Raw genomic sequence first — 23,051 nt, forward strand, 5'->3', positions numbered from 1 at the left:
AGTTAATATCGCGAGTGTTAGGCGAGCAGATAATATTACGATCGGGAGGCACATTAGTATACACTGATGACAATGGGGAGCATGAGGTAAAACTGGAATGGGCGGATCAAAATAGTGTAATTGTGAATGTACATGTAGTTCCTATGGAACTTCCAATGGACGTTCTACAACAGACACTGGCAACATATGGTGATGTGAAATATGTTGACGATGAAAAGTACACAGATGAACATATATACCCTACGCGTACCGGTACAAAGCGAATTCGCATGACGCTTAAAAAACCAATTCCATCGTACATCAATATCAAATTTGATCGATATTGGGTAACGTACTATGGTCAAAAGATTACGTGCAGGATATGTGAATCTACAGAACATCTCTCAAATTGTTGTGATAAGCGTAGAAAACCAGGAAGAAGGACAGCCTCAACATATGCGGAAGCCATCCACCGATCACCAATCAATATTGATGCAGCAGAACAACCACTGCCATACCAGCCTACAAGTTTTCAAGTACCCACGACAACCCTGGACATAGAAATGAAAGAATCCCCAAAGAACCCAGATGTAAAAGAACCGGAAGGTGCCCCACAGACGCCACTGGATCCTCCGACGAACAAAGTTTCATCAGAGAGAGCAGCAAAGGAAACTTCCCATTTGTTAACAACAGAAGGTCACACTTCGTCATGGGTTGCAGAAGTTGAACGCGAGGAACTTTCGAGTGACTACCAGGTCACGCCTGAAGCCTCGATTAGCGATAAGATGGCCCCTCCCCTCCCTGCAAACAGCTGTGTATCGGAAGGTGAAAAGAGCCAGGTAGGCGATGAACTTTCCCTGCCAGGCGCTTCCTCGCCCACAACGACCTTGAAACTAGCAGAAGAAAACGTGAGTGAACAACATGACCAACCTGAAATTGCTCCCCCCCTTCCCTCGTCACAATCGCAAGAAATGGTATCAGGAGATGACTCCCAAACCGAAGAGGAATCCACAGATGATAAGCAAGTTATGGACAAAGGTCAACGAAATAGAAAAAAACGCACCAGTTCACGACTGAAAGCGGTAACAGAAGGTAAGAAAAAGAAATGTACAAGGATGTCTCTAAGCCAGCAGTCCGTCATACACAGCAGGAAGACCCAACAAAAGTGAAATGTTAATTAGCTGTGGGTTCAGATCGCCTTTCCCTCCCCCTCCATTAGGTGGTAGTGTAAGAAGAAATGTTTGTTTGTTTATGTTTTGAGATGAGAGTGATTTATGGGTGTAGTGCGCGACATAAATTTGTGTACTTTCTTAGTGTCTACAGTGTAATGTTATATATTACATGTTAGAGAGTTACAAGATGAATATCGATATAATAACAGGTAGAAAAAATAGTGTAAATTGTGTCATGCACATGAACGAATATCATCATTCTGAAAACACTTCGGACTAATACTTACTTTAGTGTAATTGAGCACCAAAATGCACATTTACGTGGTATTCTTATATACAGTTTTTTATAATATCTTATTGTGCATGAATTACAGCACTCGTCTTTGTACCCTTAATATCAATGGGATCTTGACACCAGTGAAATGCAAATTGCTTGCGGACTTTGTCCGAATCCACTCGATTGACATTTTATACTTGCAGGAAGTTTGTATTGTAGATTTTAACTTCTTGTATGGGTACGAGGCTATTGTAAACTTGGGGACAAGCGGGAGAGGGACGGCAATTTTAATCAAAAGTGGTATAGAAATAAAAAATGTAAAGAAATTAGTCGATGGGAGGGGAATTAGTTTTCAAAGTCAACGCTATACTTTTGTTAATATCTACGCCCCCTCCGGACAGCAAAACAGATGGAAAAGAGAGCAATTTTACCAGTCTGAGATAGTATATTTACTTCCAAATAATGATTCGTGTATCATCCTAGGTGGTGATTTTAATCAAGTGCTGCGATCATGTGATTGTATAGGAAAGTTTCAAAATAGTTTAGCATTAACGACCTTAATCAGCGATTTACAGCTGAAGGACATCTGGACCGAAAAACGAAAGGATATAGTGTTTACCTATTTCAATAACAAAGCAGGTTCTAGACTGGACAGATTCTATACACTTGGTCATACTATAAAATATGTGACGACAATAGATGCTTTGCCGGTACCTTTTTCAGATCATATAGCAATCAGAATGAGTATTAATCTACAAGAATCTAAATTAGTTTGGGGTCCGTCCTATTGGAAAATGAACTCTGCCCTACTTCAACAGCCTAATGTTAATGATATGTTTGAAGAAAAATGGAAGTATTGGTGCCGGCAACAAAAACACTATACTGATTACAATACGTGGTGGGTAAAATACGTAAAACCTCGAATTAAATCCTATTTTCAATGGCTAGGGAAAGAAAGTGCACGTGACCGGAACTTAATGTTGAACTTCTATTACAAATGTTTACATGAGTTATGTATGCGACCTGATGTCACCGAACATTATCCACAGATACAAAAATACAAAGCACAAATCCTTACGTTGCAACGGCATCACTTGGAGGGTATAAAGATAAGAACTACTCATGCGTCATCCTTGCAAGATGAACGAACCTCTTTATTTCACTATGTACACGCACAAAAACAAAGGCGAGCTCTATTGATAAACAATATTGTCGATCCCGGCGGAGATACACATAGCAATCAACAAGGTATATCACAGGCGTTTTACACGTATTATAATAATTTGTATACGGGTAAAGAAGTAGATCAATTGGCTGTACAACAATTGCTCACATCGGTAAATAATTTTTTGACGGACGAAGACAGAACTTTGTTAGACAGTGACGTCACTGTCGATGAGGTGTATGAAGCACTGCGTACTTGTAACGTTAAGCGCACTCCTGGCAACGATGGCATAGGCTACCAATTTTATATACGTTTTTTTGATATTATGAAACATGAATTGGTCAAGATAATACAAGATGCATTTCGAAACGAATACGTGCTTCAAAATGAAGGTATAATTGTACTGATTGCCAAAAAAACGCGTCCGAGTGCAGTGACTGACTTTAGGCCCATTACTTTGTTAAACTGTGACTATAAGATTATGGCCAAAGTTTTGGCTAATAGACTGAAACCTATATTATCTTCCTTACTCAGTTCACGGCAAACATGTGTCAGTAAAACTCAAAATATATTTTCTACGGTGGCAGGTATACGTGATATAATGTATTATTATGAAATGCAACAAACTTCAGCTTGTATAGTATCCTTTGATTTTACAAAAGCTTTTGATCTTGTAATTCACCAATATTTGTTTGAAGTACTTCGAGCCTATCGCTTCAGTGAAGCCTTTATATCTGTTTTGCAAAGTTTCTATAGAAAGGCAACCTCCCGTCTTCTTATCAATGGATTCGTGACTCCTGCAATACACGTGACGAGATCCATTCGCCAGGGGTGCCCCTTGAGTATGCTTCTATTCGCTTTGACCTTGGACCCGCTACTTCGATACATTCAGTGCCGAGCCCCGCTGGCAGCGAGTGCTTTCCTTGAAACGCAAGTGTTTACATTCGCAGACGATTTATCAGCTTGTGTAACAACAACAAACCAGCTTCAAAATATACTAAATGCAATGTGTTTGTATTGTTCTGCCAGTGGAGCGGAAGTTAACATGACAAAATCAAAGGCTTTACCTGTTGGCAACTGGAAGCAAAACAATCCGGACATAGGGATAAAATATGTCAACGAACTCAAAATATTGGGCATTACTTTTCATACTAACGAATCCAGAATGCTGGATCTAAACTGGACGAAAATTGTAAGCGAAATCAGGTTACAGTGCTATCAAATGAGAGGCAGACAACTCAATTTAATTCAGCGTGTTTGGTTCCTACACACTTTTATTTTTAGTAAATTAAATTATGTCGCTCAAGTGTTGCCAATCACACAGCAATATCTCCGACAAATAAAGTCTGCTGTGGGATGGTTCATGTGGTACGGACATTTTTTTCGGGTCCCTTTCCCGATTATGTGCCAAACACAAATGACAGGTGGTCTAGAACTATGGAATATTGAAAATAAATGTAAGTCGCTATTTTTAGCTAGAAATTATAAATTGTACTTAATTGAACGGTCGATTACATCAATGTGGTTGCGTATATTTACCCATACGTTTCCGCCGCAAAATCCACCTAACTTGTCTCGACTAACAAAGAACCCTATGTATGTACGAATTTTTGTGCAAGAATGGAGTTATGTGGAGTTTCCCATGGATTTGAAGGAGAATACTCTGTCAAAATATCTGTATGAACATTTTCAACGACAACTTATTTTGCAGCAGAGTCGAATAGAGAAAAAAATTCCTAATGTTATTTGGTCAAATGTATGGCAAAATGTCCACAAGCCTTTCCTTGACACGGACACACGAAGTTTGTGGTATACCCTGGTGCATGATCTAGTTCCAACAAATGTTCGACTAAATGAAATAAAAAGACTATCAACAAATGAGTGTAGACAATGTGGAGAGGTTGATACAAATGAACATCGCCTCACTACATGTAAAGGAATTTCAGAAATTTGGGCCTTTCTCATTATGTGCCTTGCCAAAATATGTCGTATATCGCCACAATGCTTTCAAGCAAAAATTTGTATATTACCAGACTTTAAATATTTCCCTTTGAAGAAACAAAATGCCATTGTGTGGCTAATAGCACATACAGTATACTATATATATAGCAAAAAGTTTGAACCAAATATCACCCTATATACAATGTATCTTAAAAGATCTAGATGGAAACAAGCAAATAAACAAAATGTCCGAATGTCACAATATTTTGGTAAATATCTGGATGTAATGTAATTGTATGTATACATGTAGAAAAAAAAATCCATAGATGTAAACAGAATAGTGAAATAAAACTTAAAAAAAAAAAAAAAGATGACAACACTTTCGTTTTTTTTTTTTTTTACTGTTTTCGTCAAGATCGAAACATCGTAGGTTCAAATCCCACCCTTTCTTTATTATTTTTTCCTTTTTATTTACCGAGTACGAAGTGTTCTAATAACGTAATATAATATTATATGATATTACTGTAAATATTTATGCGATGCATGCTCAGTGGCGGCGATTGGGTTTCAAAACCGATGGGGCAAGGTGGGGGAGGGGAGGCAAGGACAGTTCCTTTCCCTTGGTAGATAATGTTAAACATAGTGCAGGTCATCTGCCCCTCCACACTCCATAATCGTCGCCACTGTGCATTCCTCAAGTAATGCTTCTACTAATGTTTTTAATCTTTCAGTGATTGGTAGGATTTTAGAAAATACTTTTCCTTTCATTCAGCTGTTATAAGTTAACACATATTAAGAACTTACATGTCAACTTTCTGCTTCCGGAAATGCTGGACATAAATCGCATAAATATCAACGGAAATATCCAAGAAACGCAGATAAGCATTCTCGTCCAAAGCCGTTTACTTCCCGAAAAAGATTTTCCAAAGAAGTAAGTTTGAACCCATGACCTTCCATTCCATAAGCAAACGATCCCCCTACACCACACGGTTCACGTTATTTTATGCACTCGGTTCGGATCCCACTTTAAACTGTAGGTCCAGTCCCGATTAGCCTTACTATGCATAAAGTTGACTTAAAACACAAAATCAACCAATTCATCTCCTTTCAGAGTTGGCCTTCTATGGTACTGTAGTCGGCCAGCATCCGAAAATACAGTTCAGCTTCGCGTATACCAGAGTGTAATTGCATTTAATATAGTGACTAATTTTACTTTAAAACTACAGATTAAAGCGATAATAGTGTCCAGAAAAAGAGCCTCAAAGTAGATGTTCACACAAAGTATTTTATTCCATTGCCAAACATTTCAGTTAAGAATAATATTATGCTATTCCATTGACCGTATTTTCGATTCATGGTGAATTTGCTAAATGGACCATGTCACGACATCTAAATGTGTAAGTTTTACTAGTAAATGCATTTAAAATGCACGAAACAACAGGGGAGGAGAAAAAGAACTAAAAAAAAATGCAACAAAAACTGTTAAAAATACTGACAAATAAACTAAAAGCCAAAAAAGGCCGAAAAATGCCAAAACAAAATGTAAAATATAAAGTGTTTTCCGGCTCTAACTGATATGATATCAGGTTTAGCATTGTTGTTAAGGGTCAGAAAAAAAGTTGATTTTTCCTCAACTTCCGGACCCTAATTACTAATTATGACCATTGAAAAAGTTGGAGGAAGCTTACTAAAATTTTTCTTGCTGAGGGATCGTATCGTCCCATATCTCCACTTTATAATACAGAAAGAAATCAAGTTCATATTTCGAAAATGACTTGGAGTTTTCCACAACGAAAATATGTTTTCATAGTTTGAAGTTCGTTAGTATTATCTTTCAAGGTTTCCATTGTTTTAATTTCAAACATATTTTATATTTCATACCTTGAATATCCATTTCCTCTCTTTTTTCATACAGTCTTTGGAAAAAGGCTGTAGTTTCTTGTTAAACGTGGTCTGGTTCAAATGACTCCTTTTCATTCTCCTGTTCCTACTTTAAACAAAAAACAACATACTTCGTAACTAAACGATTGCTTGTTCAAAACACGGAATTTTTACAGAATTTACAAAATATGACAAAACGCCAATAGATGTTCATCATTTTTCCCTTTCAGCGATTCTCGATTTTATCTGAATTAGTTTCCTCATGAAAATTGACATGAGAAAATTATAGATATGACATTATGTGTGAATTGGTTTCTTCAAACTGGTAGCAAATTTTAACATGAGCTATCTGGAGAAGAGGTAGCGTGCTTGATATTCACGATGGAGGTAGTAGGTTCGATTCTCCATCTAGGCAGGATTTTTTCAGGAATTTATCGTTGGATGTAAAGTTTATTCACCGAGCTAAGAAGTTAACATCAGTCGTTATTTCACGAGGTGAAAGGAAATAGTAAGAGGAAGTTATTTCGATGATAGGAGGAAGTCACATGTAACGTGGAATGTGCAGAATCAAGTTACATAGAGCTAAGTCTGTAATGGTGGTTTCGAATATTGCAAAGTTAGTGCGGAAAGTTTGTTATATCTGATATTCGTACTTTCTGTTCAAAGAAGACAAACATTTTAGATACAAAGCAGTGAGGAATTAACGATCATTACGAGGTTTTGAATTTTTTGTTTGTCACTGACTATATAAATACTTATTAGTAGTTTCTATTCGAATCGGCCTTCGTCGCAATAACAATTTACTTATATTAATTAGCGATTTACTATTAGTTTTAGACACATGGTAAGATGGTGGTGAGGGGATTGACAACAGTCATTACGAAGGAACTGACATAAAATTACCAATCTTAGCAATTTGAACTCATTAAACGCTCTCCTTCGTTGCTGTACTGCACTACATTTAACATAACTGTATATATTTTTTTAGTATCGAAATCAAATAATCAATATTTTAGGTGTCAGTGAAGAACAAACAATACATAACTTAAATAACATTACATTTTGCATCCTATATAATATTCTAATATTCTAATATCAACGGTATCTGTTCAGCAAACAAAAAAAAAAGAAAAAAGAAGAGGAGAGGGTGGGATTTGAACCGGCGACCTTTCACGCTTGAGGAAAAATAAGGATAGCAGCGCCTAACCAACTGATCTACGTTAACTTCATGACGTAATACCCTTAAAAACATGTTAACGTTTATGAAGACTCCCACCTTCCTGTGTTTCAAGCACATTTTCTCGACAAGTCGTGTAAAATATATGTTTTTGAGAACTGTTCGATATTATGCAAGGTATTGTAAATAAAATGTCGCAAAAATTCCTCACAAATTTGCTTCTTTCTGCACAAACTTGATGGCAATTTCCTCCAGGTGGAGAAATACTTTATTTAGTGTTTCAAACCCCCAAAATTTCAAGTCGAGCAAGCAGAATCGTAAATATCCCTTAAGGTTTTTTTTCCCAATTTATTATTTCTGTTTGATTGTGTATTATAATAGCTGTTTATAGTTTCTAAGTTCATGGAAAGTGATAAATTGAAAACCTCTCACCGCAGCGTTTTTCGTCTAGTGGAAGGACCTACTCAAAGTTGGCTACCCTCACCTGGAGCCGAAGTGCAATGTTGCTAAGTTTACGATTTCGGGACTTAGAATTCTTTCGGGGCTGTCAAATAAGATGTTGCGAAGTGTACACTTTCTCGAAGATGCTTCAACCACTTATGAGCTAAACGTTCGTGTACTTTGTCTAGTAATGAAACAAGAACATCATGTGTAGGGAAAATGTTAAGTTCTAGAATTTTTTTAATTTCTAGCAAGAAACCAAATATAGATATAGCATCACAATTAATCAAGCGAGGAATCTTCTGTAAGAGATTCTGCATCAAGCTAGATGTTGTCTGCGCTGATATTTTAGAAAGTTCTGGTCCCTTGAATATGGTCCCTGTATTCGCAACAGACGCGACATTTTCTTGACGAGAAATGGGTTGAAAGTTAATCAAATCCCCCACACTCGAGTTACCACGGTTTACACACGTGAACTACATTGCAGATAAAGGATTTACTTCATTATGTAACGCAGATCTTCTAGTTGAAGACATTCCGGCGAAGGGAATTCCTTGTGGAGTAACTAGTACCCCCGTATCATCTACAGTTACAAATGGGTTTAACTGGTAGTGCGCCATTATACCGAAGTTTTAACTGCCCCATACAATTCGACAGAGAACCACGTTCTGCATCTGTATGCACGTTAAACTGGCTTGTTTAATGCATACGAACCTTGACGTAAGCGCGCAGTGGAATATTTCCGCCTTAAAGATCTACTTATTAGCTATGGGGCAGCTATGCTTTTCGAATGTACAGATATAACACTGTTCCAGATTATGCGAGTTTATTTACATAATGTGCAAGTACAATTAGACTACACAAATAAAGTTTGTTCGACGATAAACTCGCTGAAAGAAAAACATGCCTTCTCACTTAGGCCAGTTTGATGGATATTCGTTTAACTAATTAATAACAATGAATTAAATCTGTCTTGACTGTCAAGTCACTTCTTCACGTAGTATAAAAGAGAAAGATTATGAACAAAATATAATTGAGTGAGTGAGTGCAAGTTCGAAACTTAAAACATTACGGAAAGTATTTATCCTTCTCCTCCATATCGTGGTTCCTTGAACACCTTCACAAAGTGTCTACCTTGAGGAAAACAACTTCCTCTCTCTGGGTCAGAATCCAAAATGCGCTGCCTGAAGGGCTGCGAGGTTGCACCGAGGCTTCCTTATTACGTCATTGCGTAACAGATTCTATTGACCTCTGGTGGCAAAATTAAGAATGATTCCATCAGTCTGGCACAAATGAAACAGAAATATAAGAAAATGACGGCTCCGCGCGCACTACGGTCCATAATAGGAAAATAAGGAATATAGTCCCTGATGGTTGGAGTGTGATCATGCAAGGTATGGAGAGGATTATTTATGATTTCATTTCCGGATTTTTTTTTAATTACGTATAATCGAGTACCACAACTCATAATAATAATAATTACTATAATAATAACCCGCGGCGCAACAGCATATTGAGGGCCCAGGCTTACCTACCGAATGCCTGATCGTACTCACTCATCAGCACGACCGATCCCCGGTTTGTTGTAGGTTTGTATGACCGAGTTACGCTACACATTTGTAGCTCTCCAATTTCCTCACGATGGTGGGTGGCCACCGGTTCCATACACATGCGTGTTTCTTCAATGTCCATGGCGGAATGGTTACCACATCACACTACGATGTCAGGAGTACCGACATGCGCATGAGTATTTTTTGCCAATTGTATTCTCTTCATCAATTCGCGAGCTTAAAGTAAAAAGGTTCTATCTGCACTTTTTTGCGAAAATGAGTTCGTGACCTTAAGCAGACCATTGGTTTACATTCTTTGTACTCCGTAAAGATCATGCTTCGAAGTATATTAGTTTCCGGTCTTTGTGACTACCAGACAAATGGCACAACGTTCATCTTCTATTGGAACCTCCAACGTAGAGAGGAAGCAATTAAGTAAAGAAAAAGTGTCAGATATCACTTATATGATGAAGTGGATGACGGCTGTGGACCAACGTTACTTTGCTACGGTGCTGAAGAGAAACATATATAAGATACTTTTTTCCATTTCTTTACAGTCTTCTCGTCAATAAGCGATATCTACTCTCAATGAGTACAAATACTTTTCATTTTCTTATCAGAAGGATATACAGTAGCACGTTATTTTAAAATGAACGTTTAGTGTTTCCACTGGGATTATATACTGCAACAATATTTACAACATGGTTACTTTTTTCAACTGACTCACATGTCAATACTTTCTATTAAACATTTTTCAAAATTCAATCTTCACACTCGTACGTAATTGGTTTATAGTTTTGGTTTGATTTGGTGTTTTAAGTCCACTTTATGCGCAGTAAGGCTAATCGGGACTGGACCTACAGTTTAAAGTGGGATCCGAACCACTTGTGCCTCCACCGGGTATCGAACCCGGGACCCCTTGATTACAAGGCAATGACGCTACCACTGCGCCATGGGGAGGCCCACTTGGTTTATAGTATTGGATGAAGCAATTGGTATTATTTTCCACTCTGGACAACCTTTTACATCTTATTTACTTTAACATGTACATAGTTCATGCAGAATATAGAATAACTAGAATATAACTAATTTCTCACCTTTCTTTTTTGCAAAAAGTTTGAATATTTAAGGGATAACCTTTTTACTCTCTTCTGAAACGTTACTTTTGGAGTAAAAAGGTTCTAACTGCAATTCGTCGTTGCAATATCTGAACATTAGTAATATTTTTACATTAATTTTCCTGTATATATTATTGAGGGAGGGATCACTATACAAATGCCAGAGGCACAACTTGTTGGAATAATTAGTTTTCCCTGTGCACATAGTCAAATCTTTAACTAGATCTCCTGAGAATATTACGACTTGACAGATATCCTTTTTACTTTAAGGTTGCCAATTGCATCATATAATCACTAACCCACATTTTCGCAATTAGCCAAAAGTGTCAAAAATGTGAAGTAAAATAAACCAATAAATCAAACCAGTATTTTTACAACCTCCCATCTTGAAACGTTGCGTGTGTAATACTTCGAATTTGAATTGTGTTCAAGTCCACTTTACACACAATTAGCTCAATCGGGATTGGACCTACAGTTTAAATTGGGATCCGAACCACAAGTAATATTAATACTGCATTCATTGTACGAGACAAAGGTTATTTCTGCAACCATCGATTCATTTATGTTATTCATTTCTCAAATGTTCACAATCAGAAGTTGTGAATGATCGTTTTAAAATTTTAATTGCAAAAAGTCAACATTTTGCAATTTTGTGCAAAATTGGTGTACAGCCTAAAAATATCACTAAAAACTCTTTGAACGCAATTGATTAGCAATATCTACAAGTCTCACTTGCCAATTAACCACCTCCACTATGGTAATGATATACCGTTAGTTTAGCAACTTGAGAATGTAGTTAACATTTACCATTAACAAGCAATACAGAAACTTCTCTAGGGCTTTATTAATTTAGACTACAAAATAAAAGAATGAATGAAATATTAACTTTGAAATACGTTGTTTCCCTTGCATGCCTTGTATGATTTCTTATATCTGGGAATTCGTAAATTCCTGACTCATTCTTGATTTAATGCTTCGATTAATTTCTTACATCATATGTTTCTTTGGAGTAGAAGTTGTTAAAAGCGCTCGGAAATATCTTCACTGCTGAACATAAATGTATTTCTCCTGTACATCCTTGTTTTAAATAGTCTTTCAGTCATGTTTTAAAATGAAAACGCATACTGTTGAATCTAGTTTCTACATTTTTCAGTCAACTATCTTTTCCCATTAGTGTTGCTATGAACAGACAAAATGTAGTATCTCGCTGAGTGTTATGTAAGTAACAACAATCAAGTTTTCAACAAAATAGTATAACAATCTATTTTCTAAATGTAATGTAAAAAATATGTGAGTATAATAGGTTAATAATAAAATCGATTAAGAACTGATAACTGTTTCAATTTAATGCTATTTGTGACTTGTTTTCTAGAAACATGAATCTTTGAGTAAAATAAAAAGAGAAGTCAGAAAAATAACACGGGTTCAAGAAAAATAACCATGAAAATTAGAGGTCCCTAACAACAATTCAAAGTTTAAAATACCCAAGTACGTGTATAATTTCTTTACAGGAAACCTATGAATAAATTGTGTAATCGTGAATAATTCTTGACATGTTGTTAATTTCTATTCGGAAGTACTTTACATAGCTATTTGAAAAAAATATTTCAACAGGACAGAAGTTGTTAAATGATAATTTAATGTGTTGGAAAACAAACAATGTCGAAACTGTCAGTTGCCGTGCTCGTTGTCCTGTCAACAATGAAATTACACCACTTAAAGAATTATGGAGAATCAGAAAAAGCAGTGTCTGTAAAAGGAATATTTCCCTGTCCGAAGCTGAAGATGTCTTCATTAACTTCCTTAAACAGAAAGCGCTATGAGGAGCAACTTATAGCCCTTCACTGGTTTCACGAGAGGAGAAAAATGCGTCTTATCATCCCGTCTGTATCCCCCTCCCCTTTCCTCACTTATCGCAAAGATTTCTACATTGTGTGCGTGAATCGAAAGTCCAGCCGCCTATATATAAAACGAGGGTTTTGCTGCTAAATCATCACCATTTGGACGGTAAAGCATAAGCAAGCAACACAATGGAACACGTTCTGGTAAGTGTGAAATGCCTTCTGCTAATTGGGAATGGTATTTTTCTTGACTTTCTTCGTCGGAAGACTGGTTGCATTAGGGACAACGCTGGAAGGCTGTACATGTGGACTGTCCCTGCTTACTTTCAAAATATATTGTCGGTTCTGTGTTCTTCGATAGATCAGCTACATGTGTGTATGTGTATTAATACGTTATACTGTTTTTCTGAGATTAAAACAGATTGAATGTGTACTAGGAAGCCTCCGCAGTTGATTGGCAGCACCGAGGGCCAATAGCGTGCTTACCTCGTGATGATGAAACGATGGAAAGAGGTAAATTTAGCCATTGAAAGTAACTCCAAATCCATGCGTTAGTGTTGCAATATGCAGATATGAAAATTTCACTCCTTTTTGGCCAGATTTTTAAAACGAGCAATAACAATTTTTTCCCTCTTTCAACATGTTACCATGTAAACACAAAATGTAATAAAATAATACACCCTACTATGCAATTTGATGAAGCTAAGTAAATATCTATTTAGTTTCTTGAGCCGCGGTCTATGGCTTTGTAACTTCAATTTGCCGCCCAGCCGTTTGACAGCGCTGGTGTCTAGTGGCTACCGCTGCTTTTCCACAGGCTATGGTAAACATTCTTACCAAGAGATTGTTCTTGCTCTGGTGTTTAATATCTGCCTAATGCAACACTGTCGTTCCGTCGCTTGAAGTGGCTTCACATTCAAGCGATACATTCATTTTACCGCTAACACGACATTGCACACAAAAACGTGAAGCGTAACCTTGGGTACGGGTTGGGGCTGAGTGGCACCCTTTCGAAGGACATTTTATCTATTCTGAATAGTTTTAACAACTCTACATATCCTTTATGACAATACCAACAAAACGTACCATCTAATCTAGGTATTTCTTATACACACAGATCATTTATACTTTTAAAAATTACAATTTTTTGTACACACGACTCAGAGTTTTAAGATTACCATTCTTTTCACCACGATAAGACATACCTAGTGCAATTATCACGGTCTTACTTCAAAATTATATTTGTTTGAAAAATATGGTATGAACACTACAATGTAGCTATTAGTGAGTAGCAGAGCAGGAAACTTTCCCAATCCATAAGTAGCTTTAGAAATGCTGATCCAGGTTTTAAAAAATCACAGTACAGGAGGATCTTTTGTCCCCTCTTTCAACGTTTCTCTTGGTAAGATTAAAATTATGTATAATATAATCTGTGTCAATTCTTAATGTTTTACAGCCCTTTATTGGTTTTGGCTTCATCTACGATATTGTGTCGATATGTTGCCTTTACTTTCAATCTTCAATTCTTCACATTTATTTATTGTAGTTCTGGGTCTATTTAATTTGCTATTTTAACTTTGGTCTTCCTCTTGACCTTCGAGTTACTGGTTTCAATTTAGGTGTGATTTGTATTGTTCTATTGTCTTTCATGCGTTCTACATGTAATAACCATGTAATCTTACTCGTATTATGTAATATCCTCATTGGTGTAAGACTCGTTGTATAAATAAATAGTACTAGTATTCCTCCTAGGAATACTAGAAATAATACATAGGAAAGTCATGTGGATTTAAAGAAAATATTGATGTTGTTAGACAGCCAGCAATAGCTTGTATAATTAATATAATTCCTATAGTTTATTTTTCCTTTTGTAGGTCATCCCTTGCTTTGATTCTACACACACCATTTTGAGCTTACATAGGACAAAATGTTTTTCTTCATGTTTTCTTTTAAAGAGAATCAACTTTATTCTTGTGTTTCTCTTAGCATCCATGCTCCGCAAGTGTATGTACGAAATTGGTCCAATCAGTGTATTATATAACTATTTTAATTTTAGATAGTATGTTGTCATATTTTTATTAGTATAACATGCATTATTTGAGTTAGCTGTTTTGTTCCTGCATTTCATTCGTAGATAATTTATTATGTTTCATTTTTGTTTTTTTTAATGATTGCTCTTAGTTTAGTTCTAATTTAATGTGGAAAAAATATCCTCATTAGCCAGTTTATTAACAAAGTTCATAAAGAATAAAATAGAGATTTATCAATGATCGGATTAGTACCTATGCTTTCACAGTAAACGCTCCACCATTTTATTATAATAATAAACATGGAACTTGTAAATTTCCACAATAAATATATTTTAGTTGATGATAAGCGATTAATCTCCATGCAGTTATTGTCACGAGCCGGCATTAAATGCTAAATCAGCAAATACCAGTCAAGTCCCCGGTGACGAGAGGTCGCCGGAAAGTCAGAAGTTAGTGGCTGGTACTTGACTGGTGTTTGCCGATTTAGCATTTAATGCCGGCTCGTGACATTATTATTGTGTATTTAAGAGACATTTTCGTGATCTGAGTGTGTGGCAAAACGTTTGCTAAGAGGTTTTACCACATATTAAATAAAATAATGCAAATATCAGAATTTTCGAAGTGTCGTCACATCTTAAGTACAACCTGTTTAAAATATTTGTGAAATTTATCTATATTTATTTTGGAATTGAAATTATATAATTTCTAACATACCTTCACATATTGAACATTCCGTAAATGATATTTTTTTTGTTCCAAAGGAAAATAAGTTATATGAACTATTTAGATGTTGATGGCTTCATTGTTCTTCTGTGTTTACTATTTTGCATTAACTCAATTAATGTAAAACCAGTTTTCAAATATGTTTTAAAGTCAAGAACAGGGGTAAATCAAGTGGACAATATTTCCCTGTCCCTCGGTAGCGACGCCTGATTTGTTAGATATCCTTACAAAGCGAAAGTACAAAAACGTAAATTATCAAAATAAAGTGCATGGGAATAAAAAGCAGTAATGGAACTTTGTTAGGTATATGTTTTGCTGATTGATTAATTTATTTGGTGTTTTAAGTCCTTTTTATGCACAATAAGGCTAATCGGGACTGGACATGCAGTTTAAAGTGGGATCCGAACCACTATGTGCCTCCACCTGGTATCGACCCCTTGATTACAAGGCGACGACGCTCAAGACTACTAGAAGGAAAGGCTGGGGTCAGACACGCCTCTTTTCGCGACTGCCGCGGGTGTGACGTCATGGGCGGACAAAACCCAGCAGAGTCTTCACCCCATACGGAAAGAAACGTGGAAAGGCTGATCTGTTTTGTTCTTTTCGCTCCTTTTTTCTTGTATTTCTGGATTGTTGTATTCAGGGTGCGAAATCCTGGAGGGGACGAGGTGGATTTCCCACCCCCCCACCAACAATCTTGGCCTCAAAAATCCCTCCCACCAAAAATTTTCCGGGGGAAAGAGTTTTTGTTATAACAATGAAAAGATAAGCAATTACTTTTAATTCACACACAAATTGTGTGGTTGTGAGTGTTGAATGCTTTCTGTCTCAAGAGATCATTAACAAATCTACATCAATACGCACAGTAAAAGTAAAACAAGAATGCAAAACAATAATAACTATGAAATCTGATTGATTTATATTAAACTTACACATAATAAAACCACTTCAACTATGTCATAATTTATTAACATCTTTAACCGGTTAGTAATGGAATTAGTTAGCTGCTTTACACTATCTGATATGTATGAAAGTAACAAATTAATTTCTAATTAATAATCATAATAATTATTTTAATTGAGTAATTTATTTTTACTTTTAATAACGTTACAAATATGTACATCGTATAATTCACACATATGTTTGTGGGGAGGGGGTTGTAGGTTAAGAACTTTCTCCCCCTCACCAGTTTTCAATGATTTCGCACCCTGGTGGGTTGTGAGGTGTTGCAGTTCACAATGCCTTCAGTGAGGTGTTGCGACGTGTCGTGATCTCCGATGAAAAAATAAAAACAGCGGGTGACAATATATAACTGAACACATCGCATCTAACGAGACTTCTTAGTGGATTGCGATACCAGTAGTCTCATTACACAACATCAGGCTACCATACACTTCAATTGGGTTACAATTATTAGAATAAAAAATAATAATATTGTAATTTTTTAATAAAGGCTCTCACAAGTATAGTAAGATAAAAACTGCAAGCATATCCCCCCCAATTTAATATCCAGTCCCCCACCAAAATTCCTATGTCAGTTTTAGGTTCACTGTTGGTATTGAAGAGTTGAATCTCGACCTCCTCCAAATAATTTAATTCTCAATCGCCATACCAAAATTCCCACAACAGTCCAAGCGCAACAGTAATTAATACTCAATTTCCTTACTATAGAGTTGGAAACTTCCCCAACCAAGGGTAATTCCACATCAGAATTCACTATAAAAATTTAAGGTTTAATATGTAATAGCTGGCTGGATATTGTGCACCTCAAATAGTAGATACCGTGTTGCCGAGAGACGACACTGGTATGTCTCGTCGCGTGAAAATTCCATCTCTTCTCGTGTCTAGTCTCGTTAACAACACTAATAATACATAGTAACTATTATAATTCCCTTGGAAATACACAACTTGCTATTTATATACTAGTGATGCTTAAATGACAACGTAGTTCAACTTCCGTCCTCCATTGTTCTATTATTTATTCAGTCAAATTTTCATCACAATCGCCCCCCACCCCCAAAGTTAAGTGGACTCAACCAGCTTTCACATACCCGCCTGTGGGCACACCGTTCGACATCCCACTGATTATATATATATACGTATATAAAGTGAGCCTCGACTTTCTTCAGTTTTATGTCTCAAGTTTTCGTTCAGTCAAAAGTTGTTTAAAGTGTTTGTGACATAATACACACGGAACTTCCTCACATTCCTCCCTGTGTAGTTCAAAGATTCATAAGACTCAGAATTGTAATCTGAATAAGGAAAATTAATGAAGAAATAAATATCAATAGTCGAAGCAAAGTTACCAAACGGCTCGTCTCTCACTCCTAAAAGAGAGCAATAGATGATGTTGTTTTCTTTTACATATTCAACTTATCCATAATTTTGGCTTTCTGCCTTTCTTTATTTAAAAAAGTTTTACGCATTCAACATATATTTTTCTTTCTGCCCTAACAAAACGCATTACTAGGTGTATTAACCCCAATTTTACATGAAACCTAATGTTTCACAGAGGAATGTGACGACATATAGACTACCGATAAAATGGCTGTGTAATCCAACTGTAAGGACATACGTTATGTCGGATCATAAGTAAGTCTGTCTATTCACTCCCAATTAGCTTTTGGGCTTAATTACGGCTCTTTTTGTTCATAATTACTGCTTTGATTCGGCTGCGAAACCGGAGCGTAGAGCGATCTGTCCGCCCGTGACGTCACGCCTGACGTCAAGGACCACGTGATCAGGTATGGCCCCAGCCTTCTCCTCTACTAGTCTTGGACGACGCTACCACTGCGCCATCGGGGAGACCCCGTATATGTTTTGCATAGGTGGCCGCAATTCTGCGTGTTTGAGGGCGTCAGAGAAAGTGAGAGTGGTAGAGAAACCATTACTAAGCACTATAATGTTGTGATGTTTTGCTAGCTGTTGTAGCACTGAGAACACTTCTCGAGCTTAAATTTTCGCTTTCTAATGTAAAGATATGATCAAGCAGAATTGCATTTCCAAGCACTCTCAAACTTATGCTTTCTATGTGTTTTTTATAAACATGTCGCACCTCAGTCACAATATTTGGTTTACTTTTAACACTAAAGACTTTAAAGACTAATGCACACATGTTCTTATGCTTTTTACAAACATTTCCTAAACAACTAGACTTAATTACTGTTCATTTGCATTGGAAGAAGTGATAACGAATTTCATACGTATTAGACTATAGGCTACGTGAGGTACACAGAATTAGATTTAGAGGCATAATTTTGTATGAACGTAATTTTGCTTTCTCAGTGGACGAAATAACAGTACAGAACTAAGTTCTTCCATTGTGCATCTCTTTGTCGACGTTTAAGTATTTATTAGTTGGATTGGTAGCAATAATTGTTGGTAATAGTCAATAACTAGAGGATAACATCCATGTGATAACTAACTCCATAATAAGCCATTTATTTTATTTTATCACACTGATCGCGACCCACGAATGTTCCGTTTCAGGTTTATGTGAATGTTTTTTATTAAAAAAATGACATAATTTTCAAACACATATTAGTCCAGTAGCCTTCTTATGGAGCAAAGTTAACTATTTTTATCGAACACACACTTAAATTCATTAATTCATTGAATATGTTCATTAGTTTTATACATTGACTTTGGAATACAACTCATGCACTCTTTCATCATTTGTAATTTAATGTCTTAATGATGAAACGAAATATATATGCCACTAACTACATAAGTTTCATAAATTTTTAGTCAATATAGAAAAACCTTGTTAATCCGGACACCGATAAGCCTGACTTCGCTTAATCCGGACAGGCAAAAGTCACCAATCGCATTCGTCATATTGCTCCGTAACGGCTAAGAATACGTACATCCAACGTCCATGGGAGAACTTCCCAAAGAGAAGGCAGTCATCCACTGATGAAATTCTGTTTTCAGCAGACTTCTTTAGGCCTATGTCTTTTAAATACACCATAATAAACGTGTTTTGTTGCTATAAACGGAGTTTTAATGCACTTTCTACTGTTTTCTTAGGTTATTCCAGTTAATCCGCGGAGGCCTCCCCCGTGGCGCAGTGGTAGCGTGGACTTAAAAAACCATCTCAAACCAAACCAAACTCAGTTAATCCGGACTTTCGTTAAACCAGTCAACTTATCCCCCACATTAGTCCGGATAAACGAGGTTTTACTGTTAATTACAATCACATAAAATGCTGTTAAGTATTTCTTTACAATATCTTGTTTAAAATACATACTGCCACTTTTGTAATAGTTCGATGTAATGTTAGTGATTGTATTTATTGACTTTAAAAGGTTATTTGTGAACAAGTTTATACGTATATGCGAAATATTTGGTATTTAGTATTTATGGGAAGGGGATAAAATTACCCCTGGGAAGGACGAAAATTTCCTTCTGCGTCAGGGATACTTGGATCTAATGAAGGTTGAAACCCAGGTAGTAGGTGATAACTAGAAAGTAATGAAAGATCAATGCTTTGCGTTTAAATCATGATTGCAAAGTAGTTTCGGGAAAGTGGTAGAGAAATGTATTCTAAAATGTCCCATATGCACTTATAGCCCAATGAGAATGCTTAATGTCAACCATTCATTACAAGGCGACATCGCTAACCACTAATCTATTTTGGATAACCTTTTGTGTTCATTCACGTTGTTATTATTCTATTACATACGTTCATAAAAATTATTATTATTTTTGAAAAACAAATATTATAGTGGGAAAGAATATGGAATATTTTTGTCTGTAGTAATGTAAAGTTGTACAATATTCTGGCTAAATAAGGAAATTATTGGTGAATGTTAAGGATCAGTTGGACCTTTTGTCGACAGCAGGACAACTGTTTTTCGAAATTTCATCTTTCGAGAAATCACTACTATATTCCAAAACCAGAAAAAATACAACTGCTTAGGATTCCTTCTAGAGCATTCAGGAGGATTTTCGCTGTTTCGTAGTTTCGTGGAGACGTAACCCTATTAAACTATTGATAATATCTGGACAACTGCGAAAGCAAGCTACACGGAGAGAAAATATCGAATAAAGCTGCCCTGGTGTCCTACAGAGGTCCAGCCTAGCCTTAAGGGATATAATTAATGTACCTGTTTTTTTTTTGTTTTTTGTTTTTTTGTTGCAGAGGTGAGATTCTTGAAATCAAGCTCTAGTTATTTTATATACATTGACAGCGGCTACATCAGATGGTTAACTGTATCTAATCCTATTTTTTGTCACATTCCAATTTTTTTTTAAAAAAATACGTTCCTTGCACTTCATATGTATACAGTACATCCCTTTGCAGAAGGAAACCTTTGAATCTCTCCCCTCCCCATCAAACAGGCCTACTTTTCATGGAAACTTTCGGCTAGGAAATCGTGAGTCAACTCTAATTATGATAAAAATAATATGTGAATGAATTCATTTTGATAATGAACTCGTTGAATGTCCTGAATCTACTTACCAATCGTTATCATGTAAGTGTAATTCTGTTGGTAATCTCCCAAGGAAGCAAGGTTGACCTTGGAAAGTATTAGCCCCATCTAGTTAGTTGCACGTTTACACTACTGGCGAAATAGGAATACAATTTTTTCCTTAAAATTATTCAAGCGTTTAACATTTCTGCACATTTTCAGATTCTTGCAGTGATTGTTGCATCAATTGTTGCAGTTCAGTCCTTTCCCGGACTGGAAAAAGGTGGCGCGACAGCCCATGCCGAAGTCATCCTTCACGCTTCACCTGTAGAGAAAACAATTGAATATCACGTAAGTGAATGTCTATTCCATTCTTTTCATTATCCTACTAAACATAACCTGAATGCTTATTGTATTAAATTATCTAATTTCTCATAAGTAATTTTGTTATTTCTCTTTGGGGTAAATAGCAAATAAATTGCGTTATCGTCAAAATGGCAATTAAAGTTCTTGATTTTGGATTATGCCATCGATTGTTGGATTTACGTTTACATAGCTAATACTTATATGTGAAAGAACACCGCCATTTTTGAGGGGGCTGGTAAATTAATTTTATTATTGTTAATATTTTAACTATGAGAAAACACTGATATGAAATTACATAATGAATCAAAACATTTTCTGTTCTACCTTTGATCCTATTCAACCTTACACTTCCACACACAATAACAGTTTCTTGTTCAGCAAAAAAAGTTGGAGAAATCTCTTTTATCTCTCTCGTTAATCCACACTCTGATCATTATAGGAAGAGGAAGGGTTATTTTATTATTTGCAGTGAGAAAGGTTGATGATTACGCTATTCAATAAGTGACCAAACTTAATCTTTGGTCGATGTATAGCATGCTCCGGAGTTTTTAAAATGGATGGAATAGTAGACTCTACACTCCCTCATAGTCATGGAACTAAAAAAGCATATTGAAACAGTTCGTATTTTGTAGTTAACAGTGAAAGGGACTAGATCTGAATCCAAAATAACTGAGTTGGCAACAGGGACCAAAGTTTCGCCGATAAGTTTTACAGTCAACAGGAAAGGTAATAGTAGGCAAATTGGCCATCACTATGTTAATGCATTCTGCTTTCCACGAGGTGAAGTTGAAGAACTGAAACAATATGCATGAATAAACAGAGGAAAAACTTTTGCTCCAGCACAAGTACAATTCAATTCAATAAAAACACAGAGCGAAGAAGGAAAAAAGAAACGAAGATATTTTTGTTATTTTACTTCATTTTACTGGCACTTACGTTTAACCAAATGATGATTAGATGAAATTGATGAATGAACACTTTACGAAGAATAGCTATGGCAGTAACGAAGATAGCAATAGACCGTTTGCCTACTGCCTATCTCTACCGCTGATTCTATATACATGTGACTTATCGATGCAACATTTCATTTGAAAGAGTAGAATATTGCTCTACGTTATGCGTGTGTTGGATATTTAATAGTGGCAACTATTTTTTACAAACTATACAAAACAGATACCTCTGCGAAACTTTTACAGTTCTTCACCTGTATTGTGTACAACCGTTGCCAGCGATTGGAAGTCGTAGTTTACCTGTTGCAGCGCCTGTTCTCTTGATGGTTCAAATGGAGCGGTCCATTGCCTGAAGAATCTCTGGAACAGTTCGGAAGCGAATGGCATGAAGTGGTTCCTTCAGCTTAGGGATCAAATCGAAGTCACAGGGGCTGGTAGAGCACCTGCTAGCCTCATCGAGCTAACAAATGGGCCACAGGTTGCGCTACATGCGCCTGAGCATTGTCTTACCAAATGATAGTTGGATTCAGCAGAAAGTGTTCCTCTACTTTCGCAACGGAGGTCACAGGTTGTGTTCCGAAAATGAACAGTAATGCTGCACCTTGACGGTCTGTCATTGAAGTACGCCATATATATATTCCCAATCTGCAACTGACAATGAAAACTCTAAACCACTCGACGCCCAGAGTGTGTGGTAATTCGCAAGGTTGTTCTATCTTCCAGTCTCATCCCAAGTATACCTTCAAGTATGGCGTCCAAGACGAGCACACGAAGGACATTAAGAGCCAGGAGGAAGCCAGGGACGGAGACGTGGTGAAGGGGCAGTACAGCCTGCTGGAGGCCGATGGCACCGTGAGGACAGTCAAGTACACCGCCGACAGCCACAACGGCTTCAACGCTGTGGTGGAGCGACAAGGCGTCGGGAGTCACCCCCAGCACAGCTATGGACATGGGCAGTGAATAAAGCTATATGTCAGCTCATTATTATTGTATGTTTTCTGTCCTAAAATAATATATTTTTGTATA

At 36.6% G+C, this 23,051-nt stretch overlaps 1 protein-coding gene across 1 annotated transcript; it reads left to right on the plus strand.

Annotated features, from left to right (window-relative positions):
* Positions 1–542: 542 nt before the first annotated feature.
* On the plus strand, positions 543–23,051 carry LOC146002262 (uncharacterized). The gene is made up of 3 exons (XM_083139979.1): positions 543–887; positions 20,932–21,060; positions 22,749–23,051. The coding sequence occupies exons 1-3, from the start codon at positions 543–545 to the stop codon at positions 22,983–22,985; spliced, it is 711 nt and encodes a 236-aa protein (XP_082996105.1). The 3' UTR covers positions 22,986–23,051.

Source organism: Lepisma saccharinum, chromosome 18 (genome assembly GCF_977018435.1).
Source record: "Lepisma saccharinum chromosome 18, izLepSacc3.1, whole genome shotgun sequence".
In the NCBI taxonomy this organism is placed as follows: domain Eukaryota; kingdom Metazoa; phylum Arthropoda; class Insecta; order Zygentoma; family Lepismatidae; genus Lepisma; species Lepisma saccharinum.

Excerpts from the sequence above, each read along its gene's own strand:
- LOC146002262 (XM_083139979.1), top strand. The coding sequence starts at position 543 with ATGAAAGAATCCCCAAAGAACCCAGATGTAAAAGAACCGGAAGGTGCC. Across the intron at positions 888-20,931 it reads TGAAACTAGCAGAAGAAAAC|ATTCTTGCAGTGATTGTTGC; the intron begins GTGAGTGAACAA and ends GCACATTTTCAG. Across the intron at positions 21,061-22,748 it reads AGAAAACAATTGAATATCAC|TCTCATCCCAAGTATACCTT; the intron begins GTAAGTGAATGT and ends TCTATCTTCCAG.